This window comes from Dioscorea cayenensis, chromosome 4 (assembly GCF_009730915.1).
Source record: "Dioscorea cayenensis subsp. rotundata cultivar TDr96_F1 chromosome 4, TDr96_F1_v2_PseudoChromosome.rev07_lg8_w22 25.fasta, whole genome shotgun sequence".
NCBI classification, from domain to species: Eukaryota; Viridiplantae; Streptophyta; class Magnoliopsida; order Dioscoreales; family Dioscoreaceae; genus Dioscorea; species Dioscorea cayenensis.
Window position 1 is genome coordinate 19,290,509 of NC_052474.1, and position 23,962 is coordinate 19,314,470.

Here is a 23,962-nt window from a genome sequence, read left to right on the forward strand (position 1 = left end):
TATTTAAAACTATTATTTTAACACCCATGCACAAAGAATAATAAATTTTATGAAATTGACATACTATTATTTAATTAATTTTTTTTAAGAAAATATAAATTAAGATAATTAGCAGTCCATTGCATGGTAAATTACAACTAAAAAAAAACCACTCAGAAAAATTCTATTAAAATAGAAATCCAACTTGGTAGCCAATACAAATGACTCATGAAAGCATTTTCTTTAGAAGCATGCTCATTAAATTAAATATATTTACTGAGAAAGTAATCATTCTTTTATTTGACAAGATAATAAAGAGGTGACACAAGGACTGATATATAATTATCAAGAGACTCTAGTCTACAAAAGCATTTGATTTTTATTGAGGGTGCCCATCCCTATCCCCATGCATTAATACAAAGCATGGGACCCCATGAAATTCTCTCATATCTTTAGTCATTGTCTTATGTTCATATATCTTCCCATCATCATTCACTTCTCTTTAATCCTTTTATTTTTTAAAAGAAAAAGAAATATATATATATATATATATATTCACAAAAAATAATGAATATATAATGTGAAATTTATTTATAACCTAATTGTATGTTATGACCAAAAAGGGTTTGAGATTTTATTTTATTTTTTTATTTTTCTCATGTCACTCCAATCGACATTGAGTTTTTTACGTGAAAGTGTTCATTTAGATGAGAACTTGAGATTAAATTCTAAAACTCATATAAGACGAAAATAATATCCTTGACTTTCTTTAAGGGTTTGTTTGGTTACATGTAAGTAGTTATAAATAATTGTAATGTAACTGATTTTACATATAAAATATTGTTTAATTTGTTATAAAATAAATTTTACATGTAAAATATTTTTACAGTATAGGGTACTTTTGCATCATTTCAACTTACAGCAAAATTTGTTATAAGTTAAAATGTAGTAATGTAAGTAGTATCAATTCATCATCATATTCATCTCATATTTAATAAAATAAATTGTCTTTAAATTTAATTATAAAAATATTTTATATAATAAAATTAAAAAATAATAAATATTTTTATAAATTATATGTATATAATTAAATAATTTTATGAAAAAAATATTTTTTTAATTGAAAATATTATATTGTTTTTAAAAACTAATTATAAAATTTTTAAAGTAATAAAATTAAATAAATATTATATTTTTATAATGTAATATTCATACAATCAAATAATTTTATCATAAAATATTTTTATAATTGAAATTATTATAAAAATAATTAATAGAGTAAGTGTATAAAGTTAAATAATTTTTTTCAAGTAATAAAATCAAAAAAATATTTTCAAATTTTAATAATAATTTATTAAATTATAAAATTATTTTTACTTAGATTAATTTTTAAAAATAAACATTAAATAATTAATAATAATAGATAATTTGGGTAATCTCATCACCTCACTTACGTCTTAATATAGCTTTAAATTTACATTAAATCAAACAAATAAAAAAAATACAATATGTTTTTACTTATTCAATTGGAATATGTATTATCCATAAAAAGAATCTTCAAATTAAGAAGATTCATCAAACTGAAACGCCATCAAACTGAAACGACAAATAATTTCACTTACACGTGATTTTATTTAACAAACAACAAAAAACCCTAATGATATGTACTTATTATCTATTTGTCATTTTTTTAATGAAAATATGAGCATATCATCTCTAAGGCTTTTTTTTTTAATATTGTATTTTTTAAAATTATTTACCAAAATAAGTATTTTTTAAATTAATTACTAAAATACGCAAAAAGTATCATGCATTGTACTTTTTTTTGCACATGAGTTATTATTAATTTTTTTTAATTTTATAATAGTTTTCTATATGATATTTTACATTTACAACCTCATAAAATTTTTAAATTAATTTTTTTCACAACCCTATTTAAATTTTACAATGTTTTTTTATATAATATTTTACGTTTTAATCCTTATAATTTTTTAAAAATTAAAATTTTTTCTCACAACCCTATTTAAAATTTACAATGGTTTTTTTATATAATATTTTACATTTTATATTGGGAAATCTATTATGGCAATCAAACATCATTTGGACGTGTCACCATCGTTGCGTAGTTTAAATGGTCGATAAGAAATGTTGCCGTGGCTTGTGAAATAGGTAATTTATATTTGATACATATAACTCTTTCACCGTCTTTTCCTTCAAAGTTCTCTTCAATTATTCTCTTTAAAACTTCTAAAGAGATATCATTATCCACATAAAAACATGATTGCTTGCCAGAAGAAATATATAATGCTATCTTCACTTCGAGTGGTAAAACCGTTGTAGTAAACTAGAACAAGTGATCTTTCTGTCATTTTATTTAATGAAAGGACTAAAATGCGTAAAAATATTATATTAAAAAAACCATTGTAAATTTTAAATAGGGTTGTGAGAAAAAAATTTAATTTTAAAAAAATTACAAGGACTAAAACATAAAATATTATATAAAAAAATATTATAAAATTTAAATAGGGTTGTGAAAAAAAATTAATTTAAAAAATTTATGAGGTTGTAAATGTAAAATATCATATATATAAAACTATTATAAAATTAAAAAAAAAATTTAATAATAACTCATGTGCAATACCCTACAAGTGGCTTTTTAAATATTGCATTTTTAATTATATCTACAGAAATAAGTATCTTTAGATTAATTCTACGAAATCTTGATGAAAAGTCTGTCACGAGTGTCTTTGCGTGTACTTTCTTGCATTATATTTAAATAATTTTATAATAGTTTTTATATGAATTTTACATTTACAACCTTACAAATTCTTTTAAATTAATCACAACTCTATTTAAATTTTAGATATATAATATTTTTACATTTTAGTCCTTATAATTTTTAAATTAAATTTTTTCTCACGACCCTATTTAAAAATTTACATGATGGTTTTTAATATAATATTTTACGTTTAAGTCCTTATATATATATTTTAAATTTAAATTCTTTCTAACATATATCATTTGTAATAAAAAAGCGATGATCATACTTTAAAGCGGATGAAAATGATAATATATATTATAAAAAGATTACGATAATCACATATTAGACGACTACTTGGGATCAGGGTGCGTTGGAGACGATTCCAGTCACTATGACAGATCATAAATAGGGGTTGTGAGAAAAATTTTTAATTTAAAAATTATAAGAACTAAAGCGTAAAATATTATATAAAAACCATTGTAAAATTTAAATAGAGTTGTGATTAATTTAAAAAAATTTGTAAGGTTATAAATGAAAATTTCATATAAAAAGCTATTATAAAATTAAAAAGAAAAATTTAAATATAACACTATGCGAAAAAGACTCATACTTTTTACGCGTTTTTGTGAATGATCGAAAGATCTTTTGGTATATAATTAAAAATTGCAATATTTAAAAAAGCTCCCTGCAAGTACCATGTTATTTTTTTTCGCATTTTGGTGATTAATTTAAAAAATACTTATTTTGATAAATATTTTTAAAAAATACAATATTTTTTTAAAAAGCCCCATCTTTAAATATGCATATTTAAACATCCGCATTCAAAACATCCACATGACGTAAGAAGCATCACCACGCGTCCTTTAAAAAGTCTCTCTAAAATAAAATTATATTTGCTTTACATTTACAAGAGAAAATTCAATGTTTTAATAACCGGACCGGTTATCGAACCGGTTAAGCAATCGGTTCCGGTCCAACCGGTTGAACAGGTTGAACCGGCCGGTTCAACCGGAATTAATTTTTTCAAATAAATAAATACTTTAAAATTAAAAAAAATAAAAAATAAGTAAAAAAATAACTTCAAAAATAAAGAAAAAATAATAAAAAAATACAAAATTAGATATGACAAAGTTAAATTACCTTTATAAGGTCACAAAGTCTCAACTTTAATGTTTAATATACAAACATACAAAGATATAACTATACAACAAATATTAAAAAATAAATAATTAAATAAAATATAAGTATACAAGTATACAACAACAATAATGATTAAAAAATAAAAACCAAACCATTGAAATGTTTAGTTTAATACTTTAATACTTTAACTTTAATGATTTAATTATTGATTAGCATAAAATTATAAGTTAATTATAATAAATTAATGATAATAAATCATAATATATTAATATCTTACGGCATTTTGTTTTTTATTTTTATTTTTTTGCCTTTTGAAATTTGGACCAATTTAATAAGTTTATTAACTTTATTTAAGTTTTTAATTATAAAATAAATAAACTAATTAAATAATTTAAATTAATAAATTAGCCGGTCCGGTTCAACCGGTTCACCGGTTGAACCGGCCGGCCCGGTTCATTATTATTTTATGTGAGTAATCGGACCGGTTTACCGGCCGGTTCCCGGTTCAACCGGTTCAACCGGCCGGTCCGGTTTTTAAATCACTGTGAGAAATTATAAATTTTGTCATATAATGATTTAATATAATATATATATATTTTTCAAAAAAATCTAAAATTTTTTATTTGAATTGTGAAATTTCTTTCAAAAATACTCTCACGTGATGGCAAAGTTTTACTTAACCAGACAAAGACATGTAACTTTTGAAATATAGATGACGTCTCTTATTTTCAAATTCATTGTCATAAAAAAATAAGTACTAGAAAAACAAGAACATGAAAAAAAAAAAGTTGTGAAAAAAGTAATTAGGTAAAAAAAAAAAAACCATTGGAGGTCATTTTCCTACTTATTTGTAAAAAGAGCATACCAATCCTAGTGAATCACATCAAGCATAAAACAAGCCAAAATGGGTGGGGTCTAATGCTGAAAGGATTAACTGAAGCATGCAAGAATGAATTATGCATCTACAAGAAGAGCACAATCTAAAGCATAATCACATGATTCACATCAACAAAGACTAATTGACAAAGGAAGCTGAGCAGCCGGTGACAACATTATGACATAAAAATTAAGGAAAAAAAAAAAGAAACCAATGATTTTGGGATAAGATCAAATGATATATAAAGTTCAGTAAAGTCTTGCTTTGCAATGATAATGAAAAATATAGCAAGTCATTAGAAATGCCTAAAGTGATGTACATTGAAACATTCACATCAACATGTATCATTTTCATAATATGTTATACAAGACTGTGATTCAAGTATCTACAATTCGAAATCAACTTGAATTGCTTCTTCTAGGAAGTTGAAATGATTCATAAATTTTTAGACAATCTAGTTGCCAATTGAACAAAAGAAATGGAAGGAAATATGAATGTAACTCACAGTAACTTATTTCTGACAAGGAATCATTTGATATCTCCATTGGCATTTCTAAATTCAGCCGTTGATTTGATGAGGTGTTGATGCTTCTACTGTTTGTTTTGATCATTAGTCTCCTTGGTCTTGTTATCTGTAACTATCACACAATCTGAATGAGGGTTAACCGTGCCATCGATGTCCATGTCAGTCTTTGAACAAGATAAATTTGAATCGTTTACTTTGGTTTGATTCTCAGACATCTCAGGTTTGGTGTCTACTGGCTCTGCTTTGTTGCCCGCTTCACAGTTTGAGGTATCAACCTGCATGTCTACGGTAGCTTGATTGTTACCAGCCTCGGTACATTTTCTACTATCAATGTCACCGGCAGCCAAAGTGGGCTGATGATCTTGGGTTGTTGCCTCATCCAAATCAACCACATTGGTCATGGGAATTTCATTACCATTCTTTTTCATGGTTCTTTCAGGGGCAGAAACGCAGTTTGATACTCCAGCAGAGTTTGGCTCTGTAGCTAACTGCTGAGCTGATGCATCTGTTGTAGTAGCACAGTTAGTTGGAGGGGTTTGTGTTGTTACTTTTCCGGAGCTCTCTTGTGTTTGCTGGCTGGGAACCCTTGGACCACTCGGTGGTGGAGGCATCACAGAAGGCTTGCTACTGTGTAAACTTACAGGCTGAGATCCCGAGGTGTTGGTAGCTGATGAAGGTTTAGTACTTTTAACAGATGATTTAGGAAGAGAAGTTGTTCCAGGTCTGAAGTGAACTGCATTCTTGGACAAGGCTGCTCGGAACAAAGAGGCAGCAGTGGAAGGTGTGGCAATTCGCCCCCCAGCTGCGAAGGCAGCTGCTTGTATCATAGAATTCTTTGGCATTCCAACTGCAGGCTTCCCGGGAGCAGATGATTTCTTCGTGGCTCGTGACCTGGTTGATGAAGCTGAGGGTGCCTTTTGTGATGTGACAGTCACTTGGTTGGCAGCTGGTTGGGGTTGGTTCACTGTTTGAGGAGCAGAAACAGGTGCCGATTCGGGTGGCACAGATGGGGTTGCTGCCGTACCAGACGGAATGCTCGATTGAGTTGCACCTGTTTCATTTAGACATGTGCATGATTAGTTTCTGTTGATTGGTGATATAGATAAATCACGTAACATTCTGTCAAAAATTCAAATTGAAGAGCCTTTCTTTCATAATTAACAAAAGGAAATTAGCAATCAAACACATCAATCCCTTAAATTTAGAAAGGAATATATCTGCTATTAGCAAGTGGAAACCAATGACATTGTTATTTTGGATCATTAGTTTTAATTGCGACAAGGAACAAAGTTAAGAGATGCTTGTTATATGGAAGAAGTATAGGCATTTCACTGGAACCTGAACATAATGCTGATAGGCTTCCAAATGAAGGCATGTTGAGAGCCATAGAAACTGCATTCCGAGTTGCAAGCACCGCCTCTGATTGATTACCACCACTTGGGTTGTTGACGCTGCCTGCCGTCAAGTTAGTCTGGCGCCTCCTGATGGTAGACCATCTCTGGAGAAGAAAATATTCATATTTAGTGACAACTGATGACGATGAGATCTGAACTTAGATGATCTAATACCAAATGAAATAGTTTGCACTGATAGAAGCCCAAGAGGAAGCAACATGTTTGACCAAATTGTTTCCAGACGTTAAGATGAGCAAGTATCCATTTGTAAAAAATATATAGACATTACATAGATAAGACTATATTGTCCAAAGTGGTAACCTGGGAAAGCTGTGAGGCAGTTCTGTCATGCTTGAAATCACCCTTAAGAATGGTAGCCCAATTCCCTTCACCATACTTTTGGACAGCAGCTATAAGTTCCATATCCTCCTCTTTGGTCCATGTTTTTCTCTTCTTTTTTGGAGGCAAACCTGAACCACCTGCTGATACATTTCCATCCAACACTTCGGTGGATGATCCTGGTGGCTGTGGTTGTTTCTGAATCGAAACAGGAACTGCAATGTTCATTCCACGGTTTGTATGGGGCTGCTGCTGTTCATCTGATGTGACAGATGATACCTGCCCATTAGGGATGTTTATCATCAAAGGAGCTTCTAAAGTTGAACGATTTGATTGCCCGTGGTCGTTAGATGTGCAAGAAGATATCAAAACCTACATGGACAAAAACATGTTGCGTGCTTGAGCTATAATATAAGACAAAAATACAAAGATAACAGGCAAGATAGACAGGGTCTATCAATGGTAGGATATGCTTCACATGAAAAAGCAAGTGCAATCATCATGCCTAAAGCCTAATTAAGATACAAAATGAAATGAAGCAAACCATACCCAATAATGTTGAATATATGGTCAAGTCTAGGACTAAAATGTAGAGTTAGAAATCAACTTAATAAGTTTGGTCAGTAAAATGAGCATCAACATGGATATTATCCATGATTTCTGAACTCCTCAGGGGGATTGTTGACACAAAATACCAGTGGAATTTAGAACCTAGCATATAGACTGCAATAATATCTCTTTATGGACAAGAAGCCAATATTGAAATGCTGATGGCACGGTTCAGGCAAACATTTTACAAAGTTGATGCATTTCAAATATTTGACACGCCAATAGGCTCATCAAAGTTTGGACAACAGCATGTACGAAAAAGAATGATAAATTGAACTAATATAGAATGCAACCTTGTCATAGTGGAAGATGACTTTACCTTGACACAAGCTGAAGCTTCTGATGATGCTTCACTGCTGACAGCAGGAACAGCTTCGACTTCAAATTCCAAATCACTATCATCATCCTATAACAAGCATTCAATTTATCACTAATTAAAAAAAATATGTACAAAGAAACAATCATACAATTTCCCAGGGTCTCAAAATTCTCTTTTCCAACTGAGCAAAATTTAAAAGAAAAAAAAAACCATTCAAAATGGCTTCCCATAGAACGAGGGGATGCTGTAGAACAGTAGCTGAACTCTAGTGCCACTCAGTGAGCAAAACAACTATAATTGGCGCTAAAAACTAAAACAACATTGAAAGCTATGATAAAAATAAAATTAACAAATAGATTCTTAACCTTGTTCTGAGCATTATTGCGTAAGAAAGGATGTATAGCTATATAGAATCTGGTAAGAATTAAATTAACAACAAAGACTATCCTCATATTTCTGTAATAAATCACAGACGAAGCTGTTGTCTCAAACACAAGTCAGACAACAGAATGCTTATCTGGATGAAGTGTCAGTGATTTATTTTTGGACTTAGTTCTAATATAATGTCTACAAACTTGGTATCACATATTATAGTGATCAAAACCAACCAGTGGCTCAGCTCCATCTTCTACTTTTTCAAGCAAAGAGTCCCGATATGCTAAATGCCGCCAAAGCATCTGATATTCTCTCGCACTGGATATTCCAGTGGAGGATTTCTGCACAAGTGCTTTCCAATCTATTTTGACACTGGCAAACTGAGAAACCTCCTGAAGAAGAGAGAGAATTGTTGTAGCACTGTACCTGTCAAAATGGCAATTATAGTGATTGATGATAAGTAGTGCCCAATAGAAATTTTTTAGAGACATCAGTTCAACAAAAGACCAAACAATGGATCAAGAGAGAGCCAAGAGATACAACACATCCAGTTACACAGTTTATTGTGTTTGCGTATAACTACTCAAGTATAAATATTGCAAAAAGGCTGGCATTTGCATAATTATTATATACTAAAAACACACTGGAATATCTGCAGGACCACAATATTATAAATGCCACTCGAATCAAGAATCCAACACAGATAATTATAACCAAGTTGCTTCTACGACTCACATATCTTGCAGAACTAAACAAGTAAGTCTTTCACAATTATCAGTCAAAACCTTCAAAATTGAGATTTTTCCTTGGAGGCAACACACGCTAAAATCCAATCTCTAACTCCAAATTATACTCTGCAAAATATACTTTAGGAATCAAGGCTTTGGGAAACAACAAAAGGGTAGAATTTTTGACCTAGGTCACTAAAATCAGAGCCCAAAACACAAATTCCCAACATTTTCACACCAAAAAATCAAGAAACTCATCGTCACGAATACCTCAAACACAGGAAATCACCTCATAACCCAACCCTGACCTAAAATCAATGAAAATACAATCAAATCACAGGAAGCACGAGAGACGATGCGAGAACCAACAGAAAACGGGGAAAAATTTGGGGAAAAAGGAGAGACCTTTGGAGGAGCAAAGAGGTGTCTTCCTCGCTGATGGATCCCTTCTTCTTCTTCGTTCCCAGCATCGTTTCCTTGGAAAACACACCGAAATCGGAGAGATTAGCGGAAGAGAAATCTCTACGAACTTCGATTGAGAGATCGAATCGAGCCTGCCTGAGGAATCAAAGCTATGCTTTTTATCTAACAGTCATGAAACTCAGAATTTTGCGTTTAGGTCCCTCAATTTGTCAAATTCATAAAAACCCCTTTGAATTTTGTCAAAACTTTTACAAAATACTCCTTGCTATTTTTATGAGATTAAAAAATATATATGGTAAACAATCTAATGATCCTCTAAATTTTGGTGTGTTTTTATTTCAGTAACCGGCTTTTTAAAATTATGATTTGATCTTATAATTTTAGTTTTTGTTACAATTTAATCATTGAGTAATGCTATATCAAGCGAACCAGTCACACGAACCAGCCACACAACTGATGTGGCTGGTGGTGACGTGGCTGGTTCTCTCTTCTCATTATTTTTTTTTAATTTAAAAAGAATGAGAACGACTTTAGTTATCTCTATCACGTGGCTCTCTCTTTCTCTCTCATGTCTTGTTCTCTCTCCTCATTATTGATGGTTTCACACTCAACCGTTTCCATTTCCCTCCTTTGTCTTCTTCCCCGCTTACGTCTTGAGTTTCAATTTCCCTCTGTGTTTTTCAATCCTTCATTTTCTCAAGTAGTGGTATGCTGGTTTGATAGTAAGATGAACAAGAGTTTCCTTTGATTATCTGGTCACTAAGCATGTACATAACGACTCACTGATGGTTTTAAGCTAAGGCATTGACTAAATCTATTGATTGATGGCAAGGCTTATAAATTGGTATTTTGTTTGATTTTATTGCATATCTAGAACTATGACACTGTCTTAACGCTCAAAGTTTACAGGCAGACAAAAGATACAGAACTTCAGCACAGCAAATATTGTTAGTCTGAATGCCATGAAATCATCTGAAATTTCTCCTTGTACACCCAATCTTGTATTTTCTTGTAATAATATCAATACAAAGGCCATCCCCTTAATTTATTTTTTTTTAAATACATGTAAATATATGAATGTTGAACAAACCCATGCAAAGGAGCAGTAGCAGCAACATCACATCTTGGAGAAGTTGGGCTTGCGTTTTTGGAGCTTGGAGAGCACAGCTTCCTCCAGTCCCCGCGACCTCAACATCCCGGCATTCCACGTGGCCACGTAGTCCAACCCATTCTCAACCGCCATGTCTACGCTCTTCATTATCACCGCCCGTCTCCCATCAACGTCCGTGGCCAAGCCAGCCTAGCTCCGAACACCACCACCCACAAATCTCTTTCATCTTCTATATTTTTCTATTAAAAAAATTGAAAAATTTAAGAATTCAAATCACGATGCACGTAAATGACAAGATTACCCTTGGCGGTCGAAGATGCCCTCGTCCATCTTTGCCGGGTCGGCGAAAACCCTGGAAACGAGCCCCATCGCCTTTGCCGTGAGCGCGAGATCCATGGCGTTGCCAAAGCCGACGATCTTGGGAAGCCGCTGCAGTGTTCCGAGATTCGCGACCAGTCCCACATCCACCTCTTTGACCGCAAAGTGAGCTGGTGATGTGGTAGCTGGGAACCAAGAGAAGGGAGAACAAGACAGGAGAGAGAGAGAGAGACTAGGAACCGAAAGGGGAGTGCCCGCTTTGATCGGGGGCACAGCAGAGAAGGAAAGGGCGGCGCGGTCAGGATCGGTGGTGTAGGATAATCGCCGGTGGAGCTGGTGATGTGGTAGCTGGGAATCGAGATGGGAGAACGAGACAGGAGAGAGAAAGAGAGAGCCACATGATAGAGATAACTAAAGTCGTTCTCATTCTTTTTAAATTAAAAAAAAATAATGAGGAGAGAGAACCAGCCACATCAGTTGTGTGGCTGGTTCGTGTGACTGGTTCGCTTGATATAGCATTATTCTTTAATCATTTGAATATAAACTGTCAACGGTGATCACATGTGACATATTATGTAACATATCTTTTTTCAGAACTGTCATCTGAATTGGCACATACCATTATATCTCGTGTCATGTGATTAATAATATATATTTAAGTGATCAAATTATAAACGGACCAAATAGCTAAGTGACCAAAATACAAACTCACCAATAGCTAATACACCGTTTAGGTTAATTACCAAAAGAATTTTTTGGTTATTGTCATGATATAAATATATAAAATCATTTTTTACTCTTAATATTATATACAAATATTTATTTTATGGTGTTAGTGGTCTCTGTATCTGGATGATTGGATCCAACATTATCCATTAAAAAGGATTTTTTTTTTTTTAGTATCAGTATGATTTAAGCCAATATCAGTGTAACTAACAATGAGGGCCGACAGTTGATAGTCCCATCCGAGTGATCAAGAGTTTAATCACTTTTATAATTTTTTTTAATATTTAATATTTTTCAATATAATTTAATTAATACAAAATAAATATCTACAAATGCATTGAAAATTAGTCTCATGTTCTTTTTAAAATTTTTATATTAATTTTTTTTCTAAAACCTTTAATTATTTCATTAATAATAAAAGTTATCATAGAGTTTATTGAATTCTCCACATTTTCAATCTTATTTTAACTAATTTAATGGATAAATAAATTATATATATGATTTATTTTTCTCATCTTGCTGAATCAATATAATATATTTGGCATGGATCTAATCTGAAGGAATTGATCATGTTTATAGTTAGATGGAGTTCACTAATCACATGTAGGTTATGAATTAATATTGGTATTTTCAATAAAAGATGAATTACATCCTCCAACTAGTCTTTATTTAACTCCAATTTCATCTGACAAATATAAAACATAAATAAATAAATAAATAAATAAATAAATAAATTTATCTAATTACTTCTCAAATGTTGATTGCAAGTTATGATTAATGGGAAAATTGATGGACAAACAACCACATGCACACTTGATAATGAAATTTGGAAGGACTTAGGAACTTTGCACTCTAGGACATGCAAGCAAGATTCTTAATCACAGTAATCTAATATATTAAAATAATATAAACAAACAAAAATAATGTTTTTCTTTTCAAAATAAATATATTAAAAGAATTTATTAGATATACATGTACCACAAGCATGAATTGAAATTAGAACCAACAACAATGGTCCAACAACAATTATTTATATAAATATATAGAAGTTAGTACATCATCAAGATAGTTACCTTCTAAAAATATCATTAAATCAAAAGAAAAAAAAAGAAAAGAAAAATATATAGTATAAGATGTTGACAACAATTAGATAATACAGTGATAAGTCATCAATGGTGAGAGAGTGTGCCAGATTAAGTCCTCCATACCATAATATCGAGTAATACTATATAAAAATAGCATTACAGAAATGTTGTTTATCAATTCTTTATTGGCTCCTCCATGAGAGAAGATATATGAATTAAATGTCTTATATCTCTAAATAAAAAATGTTTTCCCGCGGAGCATAAAGGGGAGGTCATAAGCGTCTTTATCGTAAAATCAGTTTTTGATAAAATAAAAAAAAAAAACATATATGGCAGAATTGTAACCATAGAATACGATCCTAATCAAAATGTATCCATTTGTCTCACACATTACGGGGAGATAATGACAAAAGATATATTTTACATCCGACCGGAGCTATAGTATTTCTTCACCATTTGAGGGTTGCAAAGCAGAAAAAAAATTATTATTGTATAGTTATAGTCCTTGAGATATTATCCGGGACTTGGCCACTATGAACCCTAATCTCCTCCATTAGTCACTAATCTCAAAGTAATGAAGTTAGAGAGGGAGTGATCTGCTTCATTAGCTACTAATCTCCTCCATTAAGCACTAATCACGGATTAATAAAAAAATAAAGAAAAAGAAAGAGGTTTGAGAGGTTAAAAGGTTTAAAACCACTAATCTCCTCATTAGTCACTAATCCTAAAGTAATTAGAGGTTTAAAACCACTAATCTCCTAATTAGTCACTAACCATAAAGTAATTAGTTATATAGAGAGTAAAAGAGTGAGAGTGAGAGTGAGAGAGAGAGAGAGAGAGAGAGAGAGACTCAAAAGCAAGTGAACTTCTTCGTTAGAGATTGAGAAAATTAGGGATTGAGATTGTGAAAGCTTTTAACTTTTTGGGGAGAAATCTCGTTTGGGTGTGTTTTTGGCTCAGTGATGGTGTTGGGCGGGAATATGGTTTACCTCGTTTGAATAAAAAGGAGAAAAGAAAAGCTTAAAAAGTGAATTCTTTCACGCATTTTCTCAAGCAGGTAAGTGTGAGAAATTAATTGGGTTGCTGTAAAAATTGATTTTTGGTATTTTTGGTTTGATTTATGAAAAAAATGCGGAAAAATGAGAACTTGATTTGAAAACAGTGGTGTTGTGGATGCAGAGCTTGTTCGTACTTTAGGGATTCAATGCTTCTCTTTTGTTCTGGGTTTTTGGTTGCGATGTTTGTTGGGGTTCTGAAAGGTGGGATCTGAAGGATGTTTTTTTGTTTGTCTTCATTGTTGTTTTGTGGTTGTTTCTTCGGATTTTTTTGTGCGTTTTTTTTGTGATTTTTTGGGTTTTGTTTATGGTGGTTTCTTTGTTAGGGTTTTAGTTATGGATTCGGAGGTTCTTCAAGGATTTCTTTGCTTTGGAGTTCAGAAAGGTGGAATTTTGAAGGATGGATGCTTGTTTTGGCTTGAGTTTTGTGGAGGTACTGAGTTTTGGTGAAATGTGAACGGATTATTCTCAAGTTGAAATTTTGAGTGGGCGGTAAGACTTGTTGTTTTTTGATGAGTTCCTGCTTGCTTTTCAGAGTAGGGTTTTTGGGTAGAAATGAAAGGAGATTTTTAATTTGAGGTGGTAGAAAGATGGGAATTTGAATTATGGATAGATGCCTTGTTGGGTTTTCAGGTGTTCTGGTGAATTAGGGTTTTGTTTGATGGAAAAGGGATTGTTGATTTGTTCTTAATTAGGTCAGTTTTGAGACATTGTTTTGATGAGTTTTCAGTTGATTCTGTTGATTCCTTGTTCCTGTACTTCCATTTGCACTCTTCTCTTTGATTTCTTTAGCTTCTGTCTTTTCATTCTTATTCATGTTTTTATTTTTATTTTTGTTTTTGTTTTGAAAGGTTTCTGATCAATTGATCACTTGCTGGAACTTGATTTGGAAAAGTTTTGGGAGTTTGGAGATGGTTATCTGGCAGAAGTGAGGGTTCACATCATCGACACTGCAAAATGATGCCACAGGGTGAGCTACACAAGCAACTGTCATCAGAGAACATCCTTGTCATGGATGAAAACTCAGTGTCTGCATCTTCTCATTCTCAGAGGTTCTCTGGTGACCTGGTTTGTCTTGCTTCCTCTTTGCTTCCTTATTTCCCATGCCAAGGAATTGTTCTGTTACATAGCTGAAGATGCCCTAGGTGATTTAGTTAAGTGTTATTGGGACTTGAAGCTAATTTGTGCAATTGTCATTGTATATTGCAAAAATGAAAGAGGTCCATCAGTAAAATTCTTGCTTGAGCCATTAGTTTACCTTATTTTGGAGGCAATGTAGCTTCTATTTTGATGTGTCTGATGATACAAACATTCCTCTGTTGCTATTGTTCGAGAGAAATCTTTATCATTTGCTTGCTGCCTGTTCCAATCTACAACATATTCCGAACATTACTGTGATTCATGTGTTAAAATACACCATATTCTCCCTCAATTCATTTTTTAATATGTCACATATACATATCATAATCTTTTTCACTAAGACTCTTGCTTTCAGCATATTGATTCGCATCATTGATTATGTCATTGAATTTGCCTCCTTTGTTTTGTTATTCGATAATTTTTCCATAAGCATGTCATAGTTGGAATTTTATGGTCTTATTGTTACCTTCACTCATTTTCTCGTTGGAAATGCTATGTGCAGCTTTCGATATGCCTCACCAGTGGTCAAAATGGGTTACTTGTAGCACTATTTTCTTACTTTTCACTGAATGTGCTGATGCTTGACAGGAGCCGTCAAGGGGTTCTCTGAGTGATGCATCACTGGACCACGCTAGATCACCAGATAGTTCATCTGATGTTGCTGTTGATGAAGCTGATGAAACTGTGAAAAATTTAACTGAGAAGCTCAGATCTGCTCTTTTAAGTATCAAAGCTAAAGAGGATTTGGTGAAGCAACATGCAAAAGTTGCAGAAGAAGCTGTTTTAGGTGAGGTTATGCTTCATCAAGTCTAGTAGTTTTCTTGAAAACTTTTTTACAGTGCATATCAACAATATGGGCTTGGATCAATCTACATCAGTCATTAAAAAGTGTATTTTTGGATGTATCTAATGCTATTTTCCTTCCAACACGGCCTATTTTTAATTGGAACAAAAGTAGGAGTAGATTGTTGTAGCATTGTTCTTTCAATAGTTTTCTCGTCCCTTTCACTCTGTTGTTATCCTTTGTCAGAACTTTTTTTACTTATAGTTCTTCATGTTGGCTCGTTTTATTCATATCAATTAAGCCATAGTTGTTGGACAAACACTATCAATTCATTCTTTGTAGTTCTGCTATTCCTAGATTGTGGATGGCTAACGTCATGTTAAACACCGAGCCCTTTTATTTTCAGAATATAACTTAAAAGGTCATTTAATTCTATATCCTTCATGGCAGGCTGGGAAAAAGCAGAAACCGAAGTTGCAGTGCTAAGGCAACAGCTCGATTCTGTTAGTCAGAAGAAATCTGTACTTGAAGATAGAGTTGAGCATCTTGATGGAGCTCTTAAGGAATGTGTCCGGCAGCTGCGACAATCAAGGGAGGAACAGGAACAGAAAATAAATGAAGCACTTATTCGGAAGTCATCTGATTGGGAATCTGAGAAGTTTGAACTTGAGAACCGGCTTGTTGAGCTCCAAGCACAGCTTGAAAGGAAGAACGCGGAGGCCTCCGCCTTTAACACTGGCCTTCAGTCGAAACTTGAAGCAGCCGAGAAAGAGAACTCGATTCTCAAGGTTGAACTTCTCACTTTATCTGAGGATCTTCAATTGCGGATGCTAGAAAGGGACCTAAGCACAAGAGCAGCAGAAACAGCCAGCAAACAGCACTTGGAGAGCATTAAGAAGGTTGCGAGGCTTGAAGCAGAATGCCTTCGGTTACGGGCAGGGGCAAGGAAAACACCGAGTGATCACAAGCTTAATTCTTACTCAGGATATGTGGAGTCTCTGACAGACAGCCAATCAGATAGCGGGGAACGGCTTCTTGCTGTTGATAATGAACAAAGCTGTTCAGACTCATGGGCATCGGCTTTAATTGCAGAGTTGGATCAATTTAAGAATGACAAAGTTAATGTGAAAAACTTTGCTGTTTCATCTGCAGAGATTGACTTGATGGATGATTTCCTTGAGATGGAGAGGCTTGCTGCTATTTTGCCTGATGCTGAATGTGGGAGCTCTTCTTTGGATCTTGAGGCCGATTCTGAACGAGCTGTTACTAGAGATTGTCAATACAAACATGAGCTCGAACCGCTTCAGCTGCAGATAAAGGAACTTGCAGAGAAGGTTGAGAAGACAGAAATGGCGAAAGCTGCCTTAGAGAAAGTCTTGATTGAAACCCAAACTCAGCTCGACATTTCTCAAAATCAGTTGATAGTGGCCGAGGATAGCTTGGCAGAACTCCAAAAGCAACTGAATGCGGCCAACAGCTTAATGGATGCCATGGAGGTAAAGAGAAAAGAGTTGGAGTCTCAGCTTGAGTTGGCAAATTTAGATGCGAGAAATCTACGGGAAAATGTGATTTTACTACAAGAGAAGGCTGAGGCCACATCCACAATGTCTGCAGGTCTTGGAACTGGCGAGACAAAGAGAGACGAATTAGAGTCTCAGCTTGATTTAGCATATTCGGAAATCAGAATGCTACAAGAGAAAGTGATTATGTTAGAAGTTGAAGTTGCGGAGAGAACTGCATTGGCTGGAGAATTTACTGATAAATTCCAGTATTTGGAGGCTGTAGAGGTGGCACAAAATCACACTGGAGTCTCAGCTCAAGTTAGCGCAGCTAGATGTTGAAGAACTACATGAGAAAGTGAGATCTTTAGAAGGAAGACTTGAGCAAGAAAGAAAATGCTCTGCAAAATTTGCTGCCAATGCAAACATGGAAATAAAAAGACGAGAGATGGTTGAATCTCAGCTCAAGTTAGTGCAGCTAGATGTTGAGGAACTACATGAGAAGGTGAGCACGTTAGAAGGAAGACTTGAGCAAGAAATAGAATGCTCTGCAAAATTCGCTGCCAATGCAGACACGGAAATAAAAAAGCGAGAGATGGTTGAATCTCAGCTCAATGCTGCAGATCTTGAAGTCATGAAGCTTCATGAGAAGGTGAATGTATTAGAGAGGAAAATTGAGGAGGAAATGACACTTCTTGCTGAATCTGCAGTGAAGTGTAGAAGTTTGGAAGAAGAGCTAACAAGAAAGAAACGGGAAGCAGAAATTATCCGTTCCACAAACTCCAATGGAGAGCTAAAGCTAAAACAGGTAGTGCTCTTTTCATTAAACCAGTTTGATATTTCCCAGCTTCGATATGCACTAACAGAGTCTTGGCCTCAGGAAAAAGAACTAGTCGTGGCAGCGGGCAAACTAGCAGAGTGTCAAAAAACAATAGCGTCACTTAGTGAGCAGTTGAGATCTTTAACGAGTATAGAAGAACTCACTGCAGAAGCCACAAAGCCAGAAGTCAATGGAGTTTCCATGGAACATAATGATGAGGAATTGGGAACACTATATTGCACTAATTCTTCGGAAAGTTTAGATTTTGTGATGCTTCAAAATGGTGTACATAGAAAATCATAATGTTGCTTATCATTGTCTTTGTCTTGAGTTTTTAGTTGCAAAACTGAAGTAGTAGTAGAAAAGAAACTGGGAAGTGAAGCTAGTTTCATGTTTATTGTACTGTGAAACTGGTTGGAAATTGGTTTGTTTGTGATTCTTATTGTTTGAAGTCTCTGGTGAAGGTGTGAATAGGAAGTCAAGCCTTTTCATTTGGTCTTTTAGTAACTATAATTCTGTTGTTAGTGTTTGAAAGCTTTACAATGTGGTCTTGAGGCAAAAGCTTTGATATTTTTCTCAAGGTTATATATCAGTATTTTTTGTCCATCTATTAACAACCGGTTTCATGGTGTAGTGGTTAGCACTCCAGACTTTGAATCTGGCGACCTGGGTTCGAATCCCGGTGAGACCTTTTTTTAATATACTTAAATTATATTGTTGAGAGTTTCCGTTTAAATTATGGTATTTAATTTTATTAGCCTTTAATTGTACTCAGTATTTTATTTCTGTGGGAGTGGATTTTTTTTTATGAGTTTTTCTTATTAATTTGTAAGTGGAAAATTATCTGTTTCGTGATCTTTTATATATTTTAAAACGAGAAAATAAAAAAAAGATAAATTTGTTTATTTTAAAATAGCTATTGAGTTTTTGTTTAAATTAAATATTTTATTAGGTTTTTATTGTAATGGATATTTCATTTTTGAATATGGGATTATTATAGGGACAATTTTAATCTACTTTGTCCATCATTTACTCTCTACTTTTGGAGCAAAGTAATTGACTCTTACACCGTCTTAAAAATTTTTTTAATTAGAGTGATTTGATTTGAATGAAATAATTAACTGTTCAAAATTGACTTTTATTTTGATTATTCTCAAGATAAATTATATTTATTTTTTTCCTAGATTTTTTTAACTCCAGAACTAAAACGAATACAATTGGAGGAGGCTATATAGACGATCAAAATAAACCTTAATTTTCATGAGTCTTCTAACCTTGATTTTGAGAAGTGCCCACTAAAATACTTTTCAATAATTTCAGTTTAAAAACATTTTGCCCATCTTTAGATATCTATTTGTCTCTTATTATTAGTATGTATCCCCTTATACTTTTGGTGGATTTCTTTATTCTTTGTCATCATTCCTTATAATTTTCATAGTTCTATATATGTTTTTTTAACGATGAAATATGATTTATTTATTTATTTTATAAAAAATCATTTTAATGAGAACCATTGTTTTATTATTATTTTTTTTAATTTGTAAATGAAAAATTATTCTTTTTCAAATCTTGAAATAATGAAATTATAAGCGATACACATATTTTATGTATATTTCTCTTAAATTTTCATTTTTATTATTCAATTATATTAGAATTTGATGATGATAACAGAAAATTTTTAATAATCTTTTATTATTATTAAATATATTATTTAAGGTGTTAAATTAGAACTCTGGAATGAGTTCGGATAAAAACTGAAAGATTAGAGTCTTTTGCTTGAATAAGATGTTAATATCTCGAAAGAATTTAAATTTTTTTTTTTTGAATAATAGATGAGTATAAAAATCCCGAGTGAACAGTGTATGAACAATACAGTGAACAGTACTGTCGGGGAGAGATTTGAACCCATGATCTCTCCTTTATATTTTAGTATTATACCATTGAACAATTTGAAACCCATGATCTCTCATTTATACTTTCTTATTATATCATTGAATTATAAAATGATTGACTAAAAAAAATTTAAAATTTAATCTTAAAAACTTACATCCCTAACTTCAGAAGGGCCGGTAGCTTATACATTAAAAAAAACACTGGAATAAATAATTAATAAATAAATTTCTTAATAAAAAAATTTACAACCAAACAAAATATTTAGAAAATAAATACAATTAGCAAATAATAATAATATTTATTAAAAATATTTCAAAGTCAAACAAAATTCCAATTTCACAAAAATACACACTATCACAATATTATAAAGCGCAAATATAAACACACACCCACCCCAAACCCAAACCCAAACCCTAACCCTAACCCTAACCCTAACCCTAACCCTAATTCTAATTCAAAGTCGTCTCTTTTCACAGATCAGATCCACAAAAAGGGCAAAACTTGAACTCCGGTTCCACAACCCGCTCACAGTTCCCGCACTTCAGCACCCCTTCAATCATCCTCCGCTTCTCGCCGGAGTCTTCCAACGCCTGAGGCCAGAGCAACCCACAATCACGGCAGTAGAAGCCCTGACCCCCGTTTCTCCATCTCCACACCGGCACAAAGAAAAGCTTCAAAACCTTCTCGGATTCCACCAGATCCGCAGCCGATCCACAGCGTATGCATCTCCCCGCCCTCTCTGCGATCACCCTCCCCGCCTGCTGCTCCAATCCCCCTACGAAGAAGAAGAACATCTCCGATTCCGACCTCGATCTCGATCTCTCGAATGGAGCTCTCGTTTCATAATCTCTTCTTTAAAACCCTAAAATTTCGAAAAGAGAAAAAGCATCGACGAAGTTCTAGAGTGATCGCACTCATATTCTCTCTCTTTTTTCATGTAACCCCCTGATTTATGTATAATTACTGTTTTTTCATTTATACCCTATAAATAATTTAATTTGCACATCTTAAACATTCAATGAGTGCTTTGGTGATAAGCTTTTAATATTTATTTATTAAAAAGTAACTATTATGGAAATCTAATCCTAGTTTGGATAGGATTCAAAGAGAAAGAGAATAAGTTGAAAGAAATTCAGATGGAAAAAGAAAAAAAAATAATAAAAAAAAGGTATCATATAATTTTGAGTTGTCCAAAATCTAATAATTTTATTATTTTAAGTGAAATTGGATTTCTTCTCTATCGGACCTGAGGTGCATAAGAGGAATAATCCATCTTGGAAAATTTTATGTGGAGTATGTCCCTTGAATAGAGAGCTTTACTTTGAAAATACCCACCCTGCTATCTTAAGAATTATACTTCATATTTATCATTGAAATTTAAAATTATACGACAAGAACAAAGAAACAATGTCAAATTACTCCCAATGGATAGAATTTTTCTTTAGAAATCTGGCTAAGTAGATGAATTTTCATATGTGTGTAGTCATTGATACTCATCCTATTTCTCATGTTTCAAAAGTGTAAGTTTGTTGCTTTCTTATCTCTATGGTTATGTCATTTCATCACGGTGCATTGAGGGTTTTTTATATGCTCGAAAACTTTCAGTAATCAAATTGGCTTAAGGAATAAGAATAGCTTTAGCTCCCATTGTACATGCATATATTATGGTGTAAAACCATTGCATTTAAACTAATGCAAATACATACAAGTATAGCAGGAGCTAAAGCAATTTTTGTTCCTTAAGTCAATTTTGTTACTATCATGAAAGTTTCCGAGCATATGAGAAATTTTGAACGTAGCATGATGGAGCGGGATAACCATAAAGATAAAATGCAACAAGTTTACACTTCTCTAAAACATGAGGGATATGATGAGCATCAATGTTTACAAGCTTTATGCAAGTTCTCTATTTTTCATGAGGATCTCTAAAGAAAAACTCTATTCATTGAGAGTAATTGAATCTTTTCTTTTTTCTTGTTTGGTAATTTTAAATCCATTGATATCCATGAAATAGATCTCCTAACATAGTAGGGCGGGTACTTCTAAAATAAATCTCACTCTTTTGGAGACATATTTCTATAAAATCCTTCAAAGATAAATAGTACTTCGATGCATCTTAAGTCATATAAAAAAATTTTCCCAATTTTATTAAAAAGAAGTAATAAAAGTATTAGTCCTAGGAGACCGCATCTTGACAACTACTTTTGTGACTAACAAGTTAAGATTATATGATTCCATTAACATTGCTATTGGAACTAAGGTGCTAATTTGGAAATGTAATTAAGGAAAATCAAATGAAAGTAATAATATCATTGTCTTTGAATAAAAAGGGCAAGGAATAGAGCTATATATATATATATATAAAACAAAATATAAATAGAATAATATGCCAAAAAAACATATTATAGGCTACATATGAATTGAAAAGGGACTCTTGAAATTTGCTAAAAAATACAAAACTTTGGTATGGAAGCAAACATAAAATATAAAGAATAAAAGAATGAAATAAAATTAATTGGAGTGAAAGAAAGAGTTTATGAATATCAATAAACAAAAATGTCATTACTTGCATCTAAAGTGCGCATGGGAATTACCTCAACGTATCATAAAAGCAATTTAATAAGATGCATAAGAAAAAATAAAGATGGATAATTAAAATTACTTCAAATAAATCAGAAACTTTTGTTCGTTTCTTCTTCCAACAACTAGTGTGTGTGTGTGTGAGAAAACTATAAATGGGCATTTGTTTATATAGACATATATAATTCCTAATTTTATTAAAATTCTATCGTCCTGCTTCGAATATGAGTAAGAAAAAAAAATATAAATCAAAAGGAAATTATAAAAAAACCTATTATCATACTTTGAATGTGAGTAAGAAAAGAAGAGGAGATAAGTTAGAAGAAAATTCAACAAAGAGAGAAAAAAGAAATTTTTTAAAAAGAATTCAATTTTTAAAAAATCAATTTAAAAAATTCAAAATTCAAATTTAAAAAATGAGATTTGAATAAATTTGAAATTCAAAAAATGATTTGAAACATATTGAAATTTTAAAAAAAAATTCCGATTGAGCATATTGATATATATATATATATATCAACTATGGTGTTTAATAGTGCATCACACAAGGGTGTAACTCTAGTTATTATTCTAATAAAGTATTTTTTTTATATAATTTTAATTTTAAAATAAGTATTAAAATGATAGCAAATATTTAATCTTTCTAAAAATTTAAACAATAGCTATAGGATCCAATATATATATATATCCCCAAACATGTTTTTTTTTTTTAATTAATCTAAATTTTCCTGAACTACCATATATAAGGTTAAAATATTTTTAAAAAATAGCCCTTCACTTTTAGGTATTTATATATTTCGAAATTAAGATTATTAAACTAACATTATACGTTTCTTTTTTTAACGCATAAAGTAAATTTTTATAATTAAAAAAGAAATAATAACGCATGTGTTGTATAAATGCATACATATGATAGCAATAAATTAACATTAAAAAGAAATTCACTTTATCATAATTTCTTCTTAATGCTTATCCTGCAATTATCTATTATCATTATTTTGTTCTTATTTTTCATTGGATTAAGACAACATATAACTTGTCCTTGTTCGGTTGTTCTCCGATCCGTCTGAAATTCAAATTATTTTTTTTTAAATTATGCAAAACGCACACAATTATATATATATATATATATATATATAACGTTTAATGTTTGTATTTACACAAGCCATTATTCTTAAATTGAGTGGATCTTTTTTTTTTTTAAAAAAAGTTTGAACTAAAATAATATAATTAGTTATTTTAAATGGATAACAATCAAAATAACAATTTTTTGTTATCTATGTTTCATAGTGGGATTGGGTTTGATTGTTAATAAAACTCAAAGTCTCTTTTTGAATCAAATTTGGAAATGATTTTTAAACTCTATAAATAATTGGGATAGATGATACTTTGCTATGCTTTAAACATTTACTGTGAACTAAAAATTCATAAACTCTAGAAACTCTGAAAACCTTAGTTATGGGAAAGCGTAGGCTTATTCG

General features: G+C 32.0%; 3 protein-coding genes, 1 non-coding gene and 1 pseudogene across 4 annotated transcripts; 2 read left to right on the plus strand and 3 right to left on the minus strand.

Moving 5' to 3' along the window:
• Positions 1-5,143: 5,143 nt before the first annotated feature.
• On the minus strand, positions 5,144-9,618 carry LOC120259143 (REST corepressor 2-like). Its single transcript, XM_039266686.1, has 6 exons — positions 9,453-9,618; positions 8,553-8,745; positions 7,945-8,031; positions 6,999-7,388; positions 6,622-6,781; positions 5,144-6,334 (listed from the first exon to the last, which is right to left on the minus strand). The coding sequence occupies exons 1-6, from the start codon at positions 9,515-9,517 to the stop codon at positions 5,349-5,351; spliced, it is 1,881 nt and encodes a 626-aa protein (XP_039122620.1). The 5' UTR covers positions 9,518-9,618; the 3' UTR covers positions 5,144-5,348.
• A 1,260-nt stretch (positions 9,619-10,878) lies between these two features.
• Positions 10,879-11,536, minus strand: LOC120258747. The gene is made up of 2 exons (XM_039266182.1): positions 11,519-11,536; positions 10,879-11,310 (listed from the first exon to the last, which is right to left on the minus strand). Exons 1-2 carry the CDS (start codon positions 11,534-11,536, stop codon positions 10,879-10,881), a joined length of 450 nt encoding a protein of 149 aa, XP_039122116.1.
• Positions 11,537-13,537: 2,001 nt separating this feature from the next.
• On the plus strand, positions 13,538-18,450 carry LOC120258917 (annotated as a pseudogene).
• A 177-nt stretch (positions 18,451-18,627) lies between these two features.
• On the plus strand, positions 18,628-18,699 carry TRNAQ-UUG. Its single transcript has one exon. It is a non-coding gene; the product is annotated as a tRNA-Gln (tRNA).
• A 1,614-nt stretch (positions 18,700-20,313) lies between these two features.
• On the minus strand, positions 20,314-20,894 carry LOC120259251. Its single transcript, XM_039266826.1, has one exon. The coding sequence runs from the start codon at positions 20,693-20,695 to the stop codon at positions 20,372-20,374; it is 324 nt and encodes a 107-aa protein (XP_039122760.1). The 5' UTR covers positions 20,696-20,894; the 3' UTR covers positions 20,314-20,371.
• Between the last annotated feature and the right edge of the window lie 3,068 nt (positions 20,895-23,962).

What these genes read in the sequence shown, in the direction of transcription:
- LOC120259143 (XM_039266686.1), bottom strand. Translation starts at nt 9,517, where the DNA reads ATGCTGGGAACGAAGAAGAAGAAGGGATCCATCAGCGAGGAAGACACC. An exon ending in CTGCCTCACAGCTTTCCCAG is followed by an intron (nt 6,782 to 6,998) that starts GTTACCACTTTG and finishes TTTCTTCTCCAG; the next exon opens with AGATGGTCTACCATCAGGAG. An exon ending in CCTATCAGCATTATGTTCAG is followed by an intron (nt 6,335 to 6,621) that starts GTTCCAGTGAAA and finishes TAAATGAAACAG; the next exon opens with GTGCAACTCAATCGAGCATT.
- LOC120259251 (XM_039266826.1), bottom strand. Translation starts at nt 20,695, where the DNA reads ATGTTCTTCTTCTTCGTAGGGGGATTGGAGCAGCAGGCGGGGAGGGTG.